Source organism: Heterodontus francisci, chromosome 29 (genome assembly GCF_036365525.1).
Source record: "Heterodontus francisci isolate sHetFra1 chromosome 29, sHetFra1.hap1, whole genome shotgun sequence".
In the NCBI taxonomy this organism is placed as follows: Eukaryota; Metazoa; Chordata; class Chondrichthyes; order Heterodontiformes; family Heterodontidae; genus Heterodontus; species Heterodontus francisci.
In genome coordinates this window covers 65,178,899-65,193,424 of record NC_090399.1, presented here as the reverse complement: position 1 = coordinate 65,193,424, position 14,526 = coordinate 65,178,899, and the positions used below count along the sequence as shown (strand labels likewise).

The 14,526-nt window shown below is 49.6% G+C and overlaps 1 protein-coding gene across 4 annotated transcripts in view; it reads right to left on the bottom strand.

The window, feature by feature from the left end:
* Nucleotides 1-266: 266 nt before the first annotated feature.
* The window catches only part of tap1 (transporter 1, ATP-binding cassette, sub-family B (MDR/TAP)), a 92,633-nt gene continuing 78,373 nt past the window's right edge, over nucleotides 267-14,526 (bottom strand). For all 4 annotated transcript variants that reach the window (XM_068008921.1, XM_068008923.1, XM_068008920.1 and 1 more), the window contains exon 13: nucleotides 267-1,024. In XM_068008921.1, the coding sequence (XP_067865022.1) occupies nucleotides 785-1,024 (240 nt within the window). In that variant the 3' untranslated portion in view covers nucleotides 267-784. The remainder of the gene's footprint in view (nucleotides 1,025-14,526) is intronic.

Here is a 14,526-nt window from a genome sequence, read left to right as displayed (position 1 = left end):
CAGAATGAAAGTCACTCTATCTGAATGCACACAGCATTCGCAAAAAGGTAGATGAATTGATGGCACGAATGGAAGTGAACAGCAATGAGCTAGCTGTCATTACGGAGACGTGGCTACAGGAAGACCAAGGCTGGCAACTGAATGTCCAAGTGTATTTGACATTTAGGAAGGGTAGACAAGGAAAAGGATGCAGGGCAGCATTGTATGAGGAAGTGTTTAATCCCGAAAAGATTCCCACTCCCTGGAATAGTCGAATGACCCAGACATTTCAGTAAATAATCTTTATTGAACAGTATCTACATCAATAACATCAGAAGCTTCAAACATTAAAGAGAAAATCATTACAGGATGATTTACAATACAGACAAACACTCCTTACTTCTTGTGGGAGATAAAGTCGACCAGTGGCAGTTGGAAACAATCTATTTCCAGTCACCCAGACAGGGTTCGGTCTGGGGGCGGTCCCAGTCTGTACCTGGGCTCGGTCTGTCTGTGTCTGAGCTTGGTCTGTGTCTGGACTCAGTCTGTCTCTGGCTCCGGTCTGGGTCTGGTCTGGATCCGGTCGGTGTCTGGTCTGGGTCTGTGTCTGGTCTGGGCTCGGCCTGTGGCTGGTCTGGGCTCGGCCTGTGTCTGGTCTGTGTCTGGTCTGGGTCCGGTCTGGGTCTGTGTCGGGGCTCGGCCTGTGTCTGGTCTGGGCTCGGTCTGTGTCGGGGCTCGGCCTGTGTCTGTGCTGGAACTTGCCGGTCTATCACAGTCCACCCAGTACTGGATCTGACACACTCCCTCAATGTTCCGTTTCAGCTGTTGGTTCATCTTCCGTCCTCTTTCCAAAGCCCTGCAAGTGTTTTTGGAGCAGCTGCTGGTAACTGCCGCCTTTCTGGAGCAGCTCCTGATGAGTGCCCTGCTCCACCACACTCCCATTCTCTAAGACCACAATCCAATCAGCTCCCTCCATTGTACTCAGTCGGTGAGCAATCACCAGCACCGCACGCTGCCGATCTCCATTGTAAACAGACTGCAGCACCTGCAGGATCCACAAACAGTGGCACAGGGGTTAGAAAGAGAGAGAGGGGAATGTGTCATAGAGTTATACAGCACAGAAACAGGCCCTTCGGCCCATCGTGTCTGTGCCGGCCATCAAGCACCTAACTATTCTAATCCCATTTTCCAGCACTTGGCCCATAGCCTTGTATGCTATGGCATTTCAAGTGCTCATCGAAATATTTCTTAAATGTTGTGAGGGTTCCTGCCTCCACCACCCCTTCAGGCAGTATGTTCCAGATTCCAGCCACCCTCTCGGTGAATATTTTTTTCCTCAAATCCCCTTTAAACCTCCTGCCCCTTACCTTAAATCTATACCCACTGGTTATTAACACTCCACTAAGGGAAAGTTTCTTCCGATCTACCCTATCTATGCCCCTCATAATTTTGTATACCGCAATCATGTCCCCCCTCAGCCTTCTCTGCTCTAAGGAAAACAACCCTAGCCTATCTAGTCTCTCTTCATAGCTGAAATGCTCCAGCCCAGGCAACATCCTGGTGAATCTCCTCTGCACCCTCTCCAGTTCAATTACATCCTTCCTATAGTGTGGCAACTAGAACTGTACACTGTACTCCAGCTATGGCCTAACTAGTGTCTTATACAGCTCCATCATAACCCCCCTGCTCTTATATTCTATACCTCAGCTAATAAAGGCAAGTATCCCATATGCCTTCCTAATTACCTTATCTACCTGTGCTGCTGCCTTCAGTGATCTATGGACAAGTACACCAAGGTCCCTCTGACCCTCTGTATTTCCACGGGTCCTACCATCCATTGTATATTCCCTTTCCTTGTTAGTCCTCCAAAAATGCATCACCTCACACTTCTCAGGATTAAATTCCATTTGCCACTGCTCTGCCCATCTTACCATCTATATCGTCCTGTAATCTAAGGCTTTCCTCCTCACTATTTACAACACCACCAACTTTCGTGTCATCTGCGAACTTACTGATCATACCTCCTCTATTCACGTCTAAATCATTAATGTACACGACAAACAGCAAGAGTCCCAGCACTGATCCCTGCGTACACCACTGGTCACATGCTTCCAATCACAAAAACAACCGATGACCATCACCCTCTGCCTCCTGCCACTAAGACAATTTTGGATCCAATTTGCCAAATTGCCCTGGATCCCATGTGCATTTACCTTCTTGACCAATCTCCCATGCAGGACCTTATCAAAAGCCTTATTGAAGTCCATGTAGACTACATCAACTGCTTTACCCTCATCTACACACCTAATCACCTCCTCAAAAAAATTCAATCAAGTTTGTTACACATGATCTCCCCCTGACAAAGCCATGCTGACTATCCTTGATTAATCCCTGCCTTGCCAAGTGGAGATTAATCCTGTCCCTCAGAAGTTTTTCCAATAGTTTCCCTACCACTGATGTTAGACTCACTGGCCTGTAATTACCTGGTTTATCCCTGCTACCCTTCTTGAATAATGGTACCACATTCGCTGTCCTCCAGTCCTCTGGCACCTCTCCTGTGACCAGAGAGGATTTGAAAATTTGTGTCAGAGCCCCTGCAATCTCCTCCCTTGCCTCACATAACAGCCTGGGATACATCTCATCTGGGCCTGGGGATTTATTCACTTTTAAGCCCACTAAAACCGTTAATACCTCCTCCCTTTCAATGCTAATTTGTTCAAATATATCACAGTCCCCCTCCCTGATCTCTACACCTACATTGTCCTTCTCCATAGTGAACACAGATGAAAAGTAATTATTTAAAACCTCATCTATGTCCTCCGGCTCCACACACAGATTGTCACTTTAATCCCGAATGGGCCCCACTCTTTCCCTGGTGATCCTCTTGCCCTTAATATACTCATAAAACGCCTTGGGATTTTCCTTTATCCAGCCCGCCAGTGTTTTTTCATGTCTCCTCTTCGTTCTCCTAATTACTTTTTTAAGTACCCCCCTATGCTTTCTATACTCCTGTAGGGCCTCCACTGTTTTCAGTGCTCGGAATCTGCCATAGCCTCTTTTTTTCCCTCATCCACTCCTCTATATCCCTTGACATCCGGGGTTTCCTGGACTTGTTGGTCCTACGCTTCACCTTTACAAGAACATGTTAGACCTGAACTCTCACTATTTCCTTTTCGAATGACTCCCACTGGTCTGATGTAGACTTTCCTACAAGTAGCTGCTTCCAGTCCACTCTGGCCGGATCCTGTTTTATCATCTTCCCCCAATTCAGTACCTTTGTTTCCCGTCCCTCTTTGTCCTTTTCCATAGTTACCTTAAATCTTACAGATTTATGGTCACTATTGCCGAAATGCTCCCCACTGACACTTCTACCACTTGTCCGGCTTCATTCCCTAAGATTAGGTCCAGTACCACCCCTTCTCTTGTAGGACTTTCTACGTGCTGGCTCAAAAAGCACTTTTGTATACACTTTAAGAATTCCGCCCCCTTTAAGCCTTTTGCGCTAAGACTACCCAGAGAAGAGAGAATGAAACAGTGAAAGAGAGAGACTGACATATAGGGAGTCTGGGAAAAAGAGGGAGTGAGAGCAAGAGAGGCAGACAGAGAGAGAAAGCAAGAGAAATGGCGAGAGATAAAGTGTGTGTTACACAAAAAGAGGGACAAAGAGACTGAGAAATATAGCAAGAGAGAGACAGAGTGACAGAGACAGAGAGACAAGAAGACAGAGATAGAGAAATAGAATAAGAGAAAGAGACAGAGAGAGAGAGACAAGAGAGGCACAGTGAGAAGGACAGACAGAGAGTGACAGTTAAACAGAGAGACAGAAACAGACACAGAGAGAGTGACAGAGGCAGAAAGACAGACATATATAGAGAGCGAGAGCGAGGCACAGTCAGAGTGACAGAAATAAGACAGAGTGACAGAGAGATAATGAGACATAGTTACAAAGACAGAGCAAATTAGACAGATAGAGACATAGATATATACATAGATAGAGAAACAGAGACAGAGACAGAGAGATGGGGTTAGGCAGAGGGAGAAAGGCAGGAAAAAGAAAGAGGGCAAAGCGTTAGGGAGACAGAGAGAGGCTGGTAAGGATGGTCATTAATTTTACTATTTCTCCTTTGATTCCATGAAGCCAAAAGCAGGAGTAATGGGGACTCCAGTACTCACTGTGTATTCACTCTCTCAGTCCCCAATATCAGGAGTGACAGTGACTCCAGTACTCACTGTGTATTCACTCTCTCAGTCCCCAATATCAGGAGTGACAGTGACTCCAGTATTCACTGTGTATTCACTCTCTCGGTCCCCAATATCAGGAGTGACAGTGACTCCAGTATTCACTGTGTGTTCACTCTGCCTGTCCCCAATATCAGGAGTGACAGTGACTCCAGTACTCACCGTGTGTTCACTCTCCCTGTCCCCAATATCAGGAGTGACAGTGACTCCAGTATTCATCGTGTGTTCACTCTCCCTGTCCCCAATATCAGGAGTGACAGTGACTCCAGTACTCACTGTGTGTTCACTCTCTCAGTGCCCAATATCAGGAGTGACAGTGACTCCATTATTCACCGTGTATTCACTCTCCCTGTCCCCACTATCAGGAGTGACAGTGACTCCAGTATTCGCCGTGTATTCACTCTCCCTGTCCCCACTATCAGGAGTGACAGTGACTCCAGTACTCACTGTGTATTCACTCTCCCTGTCCCCACTATCAGGAGTGACAGTGACTCCAGTACTCACTGTGTGTTCACTCTCCCTGTCCCCATGATCAGGAGTGACAGTGACTCCAGTATTCACCGAGTGTTCACTCTCCCCGTCCCCAAGATCAGGAGTGACAGTGACTCCATTATTCAACGTGTGTTCACTCTCCCTGTCCCCATGATCAGGAGTGACAGTGACTCCATTATTTAGCGTGTGTTCACTCTCCCTGTCCCCATGATCAGGAGTGACAGTGACTCCATTATTCACCGGGTGTTCACTCTCCCTGTCCCCAATATCAGGAAAGACAGTGACTCCAGTATTCGCCGTGTATTCACTCTCCCTGTACCCACTATCAGGAGTGACAGTGACTCCAGTACTCACTGTGTGTTCACTCTCCCTGTCCCCATGATCAGCAGTGACAGTGACTCCATTATTCACCGGGTGTTCACTCTCCCTGTCCCCAATAACAGGAGTGACAGTGACTCCAGTATTCGCCGTGTATTCACTCTCTCTGTCCCCACTATCAGGAGTGACAGTGACTCCAGTACTCACTGTGTGTTCACTCTCCCTGTCCCCATGATCAGGAGTGACAGTGACTCCATTATTCACCGGGTGTTCACTCTCCCTGTCCCAAATATCAGGAAAGACAGTGACTCCAGTATTCACTGTGTGTTCAGTCTCCCTGTCCCCAAGATCAGGAGTGACAGTGACTCCAGCATTCACCGAGTGTTCACTCTCCCCGTCCCCAAGATCAGGAGTGACAGTGACTCCATTATTCACCATGTGTTCACTCTCTCTGTCCCGAGTATCAGGAGTGACAGTGACTCCAGTATTCATCGTGTGTTCACTCTCCCTGTCCTCACTATCAGGAGTGCCTGTGATTACAGTAGTCACCATGTGTTCACTCTCCCTGTCCCCAATATCAGGAGTGACAGTGACTCCATTATTCACCGGGTGTTCATTCTCACTGTCCCCAATATCAGGAAAGACAGTGACTCCAGTCTTCACTGTGTGTTCACTCTCCCTGTCCCCAAGATCAGGAGTGCCAGTGACACCAGTATTCACCGTGTGTTCACTCTCCCTGTCCCCAATATCAGGAGTGACAGTGACTCCAGTACTCACCGTGTGTTCACTCTCTCTGTCCCCACTATCAGGAGTGACAGTGACTCCAGTACTCACCGTGTGTTCACTCTCCCTGTCCCCAATATCAGGAAAGACAGTGACTCCAGTATTCACTGTGTGTTCACTCTCCCTGTCCCAATATCAGGAGGGAAAGTGACTCCAGTATTCACCGAGTGTTCACTCTCCCCGTCCCCAAGATCAGGAGTGACAGTGACTCCAGTATTCACCGTGTGTTCACTCTCCCTGTCCCCAATATCAGGAGTGACATGAACTCCAGTATTCACCGTGTGTTCACTCTCCCTGTCCCCAAGATCAGGAGTGACAGTGACTCCGGTATTCACCGAGTGTTCACTCTCCCCGTCCCCAAGATCAGGAGTGACAGTGACTCCATTATTCACCGTGTGTTCACTCTCTCTGTCCCCAGTATCAGGAGTGACAGTGACTCCAGTATTCATCGTGTGTTCACTCTCCCTGTCCTCACTATCAGGAGTGCCTGTGATTACAGTAGTCACCATGTGTTCAGTCTCCCTGTCCCCAATATCAGGAGTGACAGTGACTCCATTATTCAGCGTGTATTCACTCTCCCTGTCCCCCCTATCAGGAGTGACAGTGACTCCAGTATTCGCAGTGTATTCACTCTCCCTGTCCCCACTATCAGGAGTGACAGTGACTCCAGTACTCACTGTGTATTCACTCTCCCTGTTCCCACTATCAGGAGTGACAGTGACTCCAGTACTCACTGTGTGTTCACTCTCCCTGTCCCCATGATCAGGAGTGACAGTGACTCCAGTATTCACCGAGTGTTCACTCACCCCGTCCCCAAGATCAGGAGTGACAGTGACTCCATTATTCACCGTGTGTTCACTCTCTCTGTCCCCAGTATCAGGAGCGACAGTGACTCCAGTATTCGTCGTGTGTTCACTCTCCCTGTCCCCATGATCAGGAGTGACAGTGACTCCATTATTCACCGGGTGTTCACTCTCCCTGTCCCCAATATCAGGAAAGACAGTGACTCCAGTATTCACTGTGTGTTCACTCTCCCTGTCCCCATGATCAGAAGTGACAGTGACTCCAGTATTCACTGTGTGTTCACTCTCCCTGTCCCCACTATCAGGAGTGCCAGTGACTCCAGTATTCACCGTGTGTTCACTCTCCCTGTCCCCAATATCAGGAGTGACAGTGACTCCAGTACTCACCGTGTGTTCACTCTCTCTGTCCCCACTATCAGGAGTGACAGTGACTCCAGTACTCACCGTGTGTTCACTCTCCCTGTCCCCAATATCAGGAAAGACAGTGACTCCAGTATTCACTGTGTGTTCACTCTCCCTGTCCCCAAGATCAGGAGTGACAGTGACTCCAGTATTCACTGTGTGTTCACTCTCCCTGTCCCAATATCAGGAGGGAAAGTGACTCCAGTATTCACCGAGTGTTCACTCTCCCCGTCCCCAAGATCAGGAGTGACAGTGACTCCAGTATTCACCGTGTGTTCACTCTCCCTGTCCCCAATATCAGGAGTGACATGAACTCCAGTATTCAACGTGTGTTCACTCTCCCTGTCCCCAAGATCAGGAGTGACAGTGACTCCGGTATTCACCGAGTGTTCACTCTCCCCGTCCCCAAGATCAGGAGTGACAGTGACTCCATTATTCACCATGTGTTCACTCTCTCTGTCACGAGTATCAGGAGTGACAGTGACTCCAGTATTCATCGTGTGTTCACTCTCCCTGTCCTCACTATCAGGAGTGCCTGTGATTACAGTAGTCACCATGTGTTCACTCTCCCTGTCCCCAATATCAGGAGTGACAGTGACTCCATTATTCACCGGGTGTTCATTCTCCCTGTCCCCAATATCAGGAAAGACAGTGACTCCAGTCTTCACTGTGTGTTCACTCTCCCTGTCCCCAAGATCAGGAGTGCCAGTGACACCAGTATTCACCGTGTGTTCACTCTCCCTGTCCCCAATATCAGGAGTGACAGTGACTCCAGTACTCACCGTGTGTTCACTCTCTCTGTCCCCACTATCAGGAGTGACAGTGACTCCAGTACTCACCGTGTGTTCACTCTCCCTGTCCCCAATATCAGGAAAGACAGTGACTCCAGTATTCACTGTGTGTTCACTCTCCCTGTCCCAATATCAGGAGGGAAAGTGACTCCAGTATTCACCGAGTGTTCACTCTCCCCGTCCCCAAGATCAGGAGTGACAGTGACTCCAGTATTCACCGTGTGTTCACTCTCCCTGTCCCCAATATCAGGAGTGACATGAACTCCAGTATTCACCGTGTGTTCACTCTCCCTGTCCCCAAGATCAGGAGTGACAGTGACTCCGGTATTCACCGAGTGTTCACTCTCCCCGCCCCCAAGATCAGGAGTGACAGTGACTCCATTATTCACCGTGTGTTCACTCTCTCTGTCCCCAGTATCAGGAGTGACAGTGACTCCAGTATTCATCGTGTGTTCACTCTCCCTGTCCTCACTATCAGGAGTGCCTGTGATTACAGTAGTCACCATGTGTTCAGTCTCCCTGTCCCCAATATCAGGAGTGACAGTGACTCCATTATTCAGCGTGTATTCACTCTCCCTGTCCCCCCTATCAGGAGTGACAGTGACTCCAGTATTCGCAGTGTATTCACTCTCCCTGTCCCCACTATCAGGAGTGACAGTGACTCCAGTACTCACTGTGTATTCACTCTCCCTGTCCCCAGTATCAGGAGTGACAGTGACTCCAGTACTCACTGTGTGTTCACTCTCCCTGTCCCCATGATCAGGAGTGACAGTGACTCCAGTATTCACCGAGTGTTCACTCACCCCGTCCCCAAGATCAGGAGTGACAGTGACTCCATTATTCACCGTGTGTTCACTCTCTCTGTCCCCAGTATCAGGAGCGACAGTGACTCCAGTATTCGTCGTGTGTTCACTCTCCCTGTCCCCATGATCAGGAGTGACAGTGACTCCATTATTCACCGGGTGTTCACTCTCCCTGTCCCCAATATCAGGAAAGACAGTGACTCCAGTATTCACTGTGTGTTCACTCTCCCTGTCCCCAAGATCAAGAGTGACAGTGACTCCAGTATTCACCGTGTATTCACTCTCCCTGTCCCCACTATCAGGAGTGACAGTGACTCCAGTACTCACTGTGTGTTCACTCTCCCTGTCCCCATGATCAGGAGTGACAGTAACTCCGTTATTCACCGGGTGTTCACGCTCCCTGTCCCCAATATCAGGAACGACAGTGACTCCAGTATTCACTGTGTGTTCACTCTCCCTGTCCCCAAGATCAGGAGTGACAGTGACTCCAGTCTTCACCGAGTGTTCACTCTCCCCGTCTCCAAGATCAGGAGTGACAGTGACTCCATTATTCACCGTGTGTTCACTCTCTCTGTCCCCAGTATCAGGAGTGACAGTGACTCCAGTATTCACCGTGTGTTCACTCTCTCTGTCCCCACTATCAGGAGTGACAGTGACTCCAGTACTCACCGTGTGTTCACTCTCCCTGTCCCCAATATCAGGAAAGACAGTGACTCCAGTATTCACTGTGTGTTCACTCTCCCTGTCCCCAAGATCAGGAGTGACAGTGACTCCAGTATTCACTGTGTGTTCACTCTCCCTGTCCCAATATCAGGAGGGAAAGTGACTCCAGTATTCACCGAGTGTTCACTCTCCCCGTCCCCAAGATCAGGAGTGACAGTGACTCCAGTATTCACCGTGTGTTCACTCTCCCTGTCCCCAATATCAGGAGTGACATGAACTCCAGTATTCAACGTGTGTTCACTCTCCCTGTCCCCAAGATCAGGAGTGACAGTGACTCCGGTATTCACCGAGTGTTCACTCTCCCCGTCCCCAAGATCAGGAGTGACAGTGACTCCATTATTCACCGTGTGTTCACTCTCTCTGTCCCCAGTATCAGGAGTGACAGTGACTCCAGTATTCATCGTGTGTTCACTCTCCCTGTCCCCAATATCAGGAAAGACAGTGACTCCAGTATTCACTGTGTGTTCACTCTCCCTGTCCCCAAGATCAGGACTGACAGTGACTCCAGTATTCACTGTGTGTTCACTCTCCCTGTCCCAATATCAGGAGTGAAAGTGACTCCAGTATTCACCGAGTGTTCACTCTCCCCGTCCCCAAATCAGGAGTGACAGTGACTCCAGTATTCACCGTGTGTTCACTCTCCCTGTCCCCAATATCAGGAGTGACATGAACTCCAGTATTCACCGTGTGTTCACTCTGCCTGTCCCCAATATCAGGAGTGACAGTGACTCCATTATTCACTGTGTGTTCACTCTCCCTGTCCCCAATATCAGGAGTGACAGTGACTGCAGTATTCCCCGAGTGTTCACTCTCCCTGTCCCCAATATCAGGAGTGACAGTGACTCCAGTACTCACCGTGTGTTCACTCTCTCTGTCCCCAATATCAGGAGTGACAGTGACTCCATTATTCACCGTGTATTCACTCTCCCTGTCCCCACTGTCAGGAGTGACAGTGACTCCAGTATTCGCCGTGTATTCACTCTCCCTGTCCCCACTGTCAGGAGTGACAGTGACTCCAGTACTCACTGTGTGTTCACTCTCCCTGTCCCATGATCAGGAGTGACAGTGACTCCAGTATTCACCGAGTGTTCACTCTCCCCGTCCCCAAGATCAGGAGTGACAGTGACTCCATTATTCACCGTGTGTTCACTCTCTCTGTCCCCAGTATCAGGAGTGACAGTGACTCCAGTATTCATCGTGTGTTCACTCTCCCTGTCCCCATGATCAGGAGTGACAGTGACTCCATTATTTAGCGTGTGTTCACTCTTCCTGTCCCCACTATCAGGAGTGACAGTGACTCCAGTACTCAACGAGTGTTCACTCTCCCTGTCCTCACTATCAGGAGTGACAGTGACTCCAGTACTCACCGTGTGTTCACTCTCTCAGTCCCCAATATCAGGAGTGACAGTGACTCCAGTACTCACTGTGTATTCACTCTCTCAGTCCCCAATATCAGGAGTGACAGTGACTCCAGTATTCACTGTGTGTTCACTCTCCGTGTCCCCAATATCAGGAGTGACAGTGACTCCAGTATTCACCGTGTGTTCACTCTCCCTGTCCCCAATATCAGGAGTGACATGAACTCCAGTATTCACCGTGTGTTCACTCTGCCTGTCCCCAATATCAGGAGTGACAGTGACTCCAGTACTCACCGTGTGTTCACTCTCCCTGTCCCCAATATCAGGAAAGACAGTGACTCCAGTATTCACTGTGTGTTCACTCTCCCTGTCCCAATATCAGGAGGGAAAGTGACTCCAGTATTCACCGAGTGTTCACTCTCCCCGTCCCCAAGATCAGGAGTGACAGTGACTCCAGTATTCACCGTGTGTTCACTCTCCCTGTCCCCAATATCAGGAGTGACATGAACTCCAGTATTCACCGTGTGTTCACTCTCCCTGTCCCCAAGATCAGGAGTGACAGTGACTCCGGTATTCACCGAGTGTTCACTCTCCCCGCCCCCAAGATCAGGAGTGACAGTGACTCCATTATTCACCGTGTGTTCACTCTCTCTGTCCCCAGTATCAGGAGTGACAGTGACTCCAGTATTCATCGTGTGTTCACTCTCCCTGTCCCCATGATCAGGAGTGACAGTGACTCCAGTACTCACTGTGTATTCACTCTCCCTGTCCCCAGTATCAGGAGTGACAGTGACTCCAGTACTCACTGTGTGTTCACTCTCCCTGTCCCCATGATCAGGAGTGACAGTGACTCCAGTATTCACCGAGTGTTCACTCACCCCGTCCCCAAGATCAGGAGTGACAGTGACTCCAGTATTCACTGTGTGTTCACTCTCCCTGTCCCCAAGATCAAGAGTGACAGTGACTCCAGTATTCACCGTGTATTCACTCTCCCTGTCCCCACTATCAGGAGTGACAGTGACTCCAGTACTCACTGTGTGTTCACTCTCCCTGTCCCCATGATCAGGAGTGACAGTAACTCCGTTATTCACCGGGTGTTCACGCTCCCTGTCCCCAATATCAGGAACGACAGTGACTCCAGTATTCACTGTGTGTTCACTCTCCCTGTCCCCAAGATCAGGAGTGACAGTGACTCCAGTCTTCACCGAGTGTTCACTCTCCCCGTCTCCAAGATCAGGAGTGACAGTGACTCCATTATTCACCGTGTGTTCACTCTCTCTGTCCCCAGTATCAGGAGTGACAGTGACTCCAGTATTCATCGTGTGTTCACTCTCCCTGTCCTCACTATCAGGAGTGCCTGTGATTACAGTAGTCACCATGTGTTCACTCTCCCTGTCCCCAATATCAGGAGTGACAGTGACTCCATTATTCAGCGTGTATTCACTCTCCCTGTCCCCCCTATCAGGAGTGACAGTGACTCCAGTATTCGCAGTGTATTCACTCTCCCTGTCCCCACTATCAGGAGTGACAGTGACTCCAGTACTCACTGTGTATTCACTCTCCCTGTTCCCACTATCAGGAGTGACAGTGACTCCAGTACTCACTGTGTGTTCACTCTCCCTGTCCCCATGATCAGGAGTGACAGTGACTCCAGTATTCACCGAGTGTTCACTCACCCCGTCCCCAAGATCAGGAGTGACAGTGACTCCATTATTCACCGTGTGTTCACTCTCTCTGTCCCCAGTATCAGGAGCGACAGTGACTCCAGTATTCGTCGTGTGTTCACTCTCCCTGTCCCCATGATCAGGAGTGACAGTGACTCCATTATTCACCGGGTGTTCACTCTCCCTGTCCCCAATATCAGGAAAGACAGTGACTCCAGTATTCACTGTGTGTTCACTCTCCCTGTCCCCATGATCAGGAGTGACAGTGACTCCAGTATTCACTGTGTGTTCACTCTCCCTGTCCCCACTATCAGGAGTGCCAGTGACTCCAGTATTCACCGTGTGTTCACTCTCCCTGTCCCCAATATCAGGAGTGACAGTGACTCCAGTACTCACCGTGTGTTCACTCTCTCTGTCCCCACTATCAGGAGTGACAGTGACTCCAGTACTCACCGTGTGTTCACTCTCCCTGTCCCCAATATCAGGAAAGACAGTGACTCCAGTATTCACTGTGTGTTCACTCTCCCTGTCCCCAAGATCAGGAGTGACAGTGACTCCAGTATTCACTGTGTGTTCACTCTCCCTGTCCCAATATCAGGAGGGAAAGTGACTCCAGTATTCACCGAGTGTTCACTCTCCCCGTCCCCAAGATCAGGAGTGACAGTGACTCCAGTATTCACCGTGTGTTCACTCTCCCTGTCCCCAATATCAGGAGTGACATGAACTCCAGTATTCAACGTGTGTTCACTCTCCCTGTCCCCAAGATCAGGAGTGACAGTGACTCCGGTATTCACCGAGTGTTCACTCTCCCCGTCCCCAAGATCAGGAGTGACAGTGACTCCATTATTCACCGTGTGTTCACTCTCTCTGTCCCCAGTATCAGGAGTGACAGTGACTCCAGTATTCATCGTGTGTTCACTCTCCCTGTCCCCAATATCAGGAAAGACAGTGACTCCAGTATTCACTGTGTGTTCACTCTCCCTGTCCCCAAGATCAGGACTGACAGTGACTCCAGTATTCACTGTGTGTTCACTCTCCCTGTCCCAATATCAGGAGTGAAAGTGACTCCAGTATTCACCGAGTGTTCACTCTCCCCGTCCCCAAGATCAGGAGTGACAGTGACTCCAGTATTCACCGTGTGTTCACTCTCCCTGTCCCCAATATCAGGAGTGACATGAACTCCAGTATTCACCGTGTGTTCACTCTGCCTGTCCCCAATATCAGGAGTGACAGTGACTCCATTATTCACTGTGTGTTCACTCTCCCTGTCCCCAATATCAGGAGTGACAGTGACTGCAGTATTCCCCGAGTGTTCACTCTCCCTGTCCCCAATATCAGGAGTGACAGTGACTCCAGTACTCACCGTGTGTTCACTCTCTCTGTCCCCAATATCAGGAGTGACAGTGACTCCATTATTCACCGTGTATTCACTCTCCCTGTCCCCACTGTCAGGAGTGACAGTGACTCCAGTATTCGCCGTGTATTCACTCTCCCTGTCCCCACTGTCAGGAGTGACAGTGACTCCAGTACTCACTGTGTGTTCACTCTCCCTGTCCCATGATCAGGAGTGACAGTGACTCCAGTATTCACCGAGTGTTCACTCTCCCCGTCCCCAAGATCAGGAGTGACAGTGACTCCATTATTCACCGTGTGTTCACTCTCTCTGTCCCCAGTATCAGGAGTGACAGTGACTCCAGTATTCATCGTGTGTTCACTCTCCCTGTCCCCATGATCAGGAGTGACAGTGACTCCATTATTTAGCGTGTGTTCACTCTTCCTGTCCCCACTATCAGGAGTGACAGTGACTCCAGTACTCAACGAGTGTTCACTCTCCCTGTCCTCACTATCAGGAGTGACAGTGACTCCAGTACTCACCGTGTGTTCACTCTCTCAGTCCCCAATATCAGGAGTGACAGTGACTCCAGTACTCACTGTGTATTCACTCTCTCAGTCCCCAATATCAGGAGTGACAGTGACTCCAGTATTCACTGTGTGTTCACTCTCCGTGTCCCCAATATCAGGAGTGACAGTGACTCCAGTATTCACCGTGTGTTCACTCTCCCTGTCCCCAATATCAGGAGTGACATGAACTCCAGTATTCACCGTGTGTTCACTCTGCCTGTCCCCAATATCAGGAGTGACAGTGACTCCAGTACTCACCGTGTGTTCAC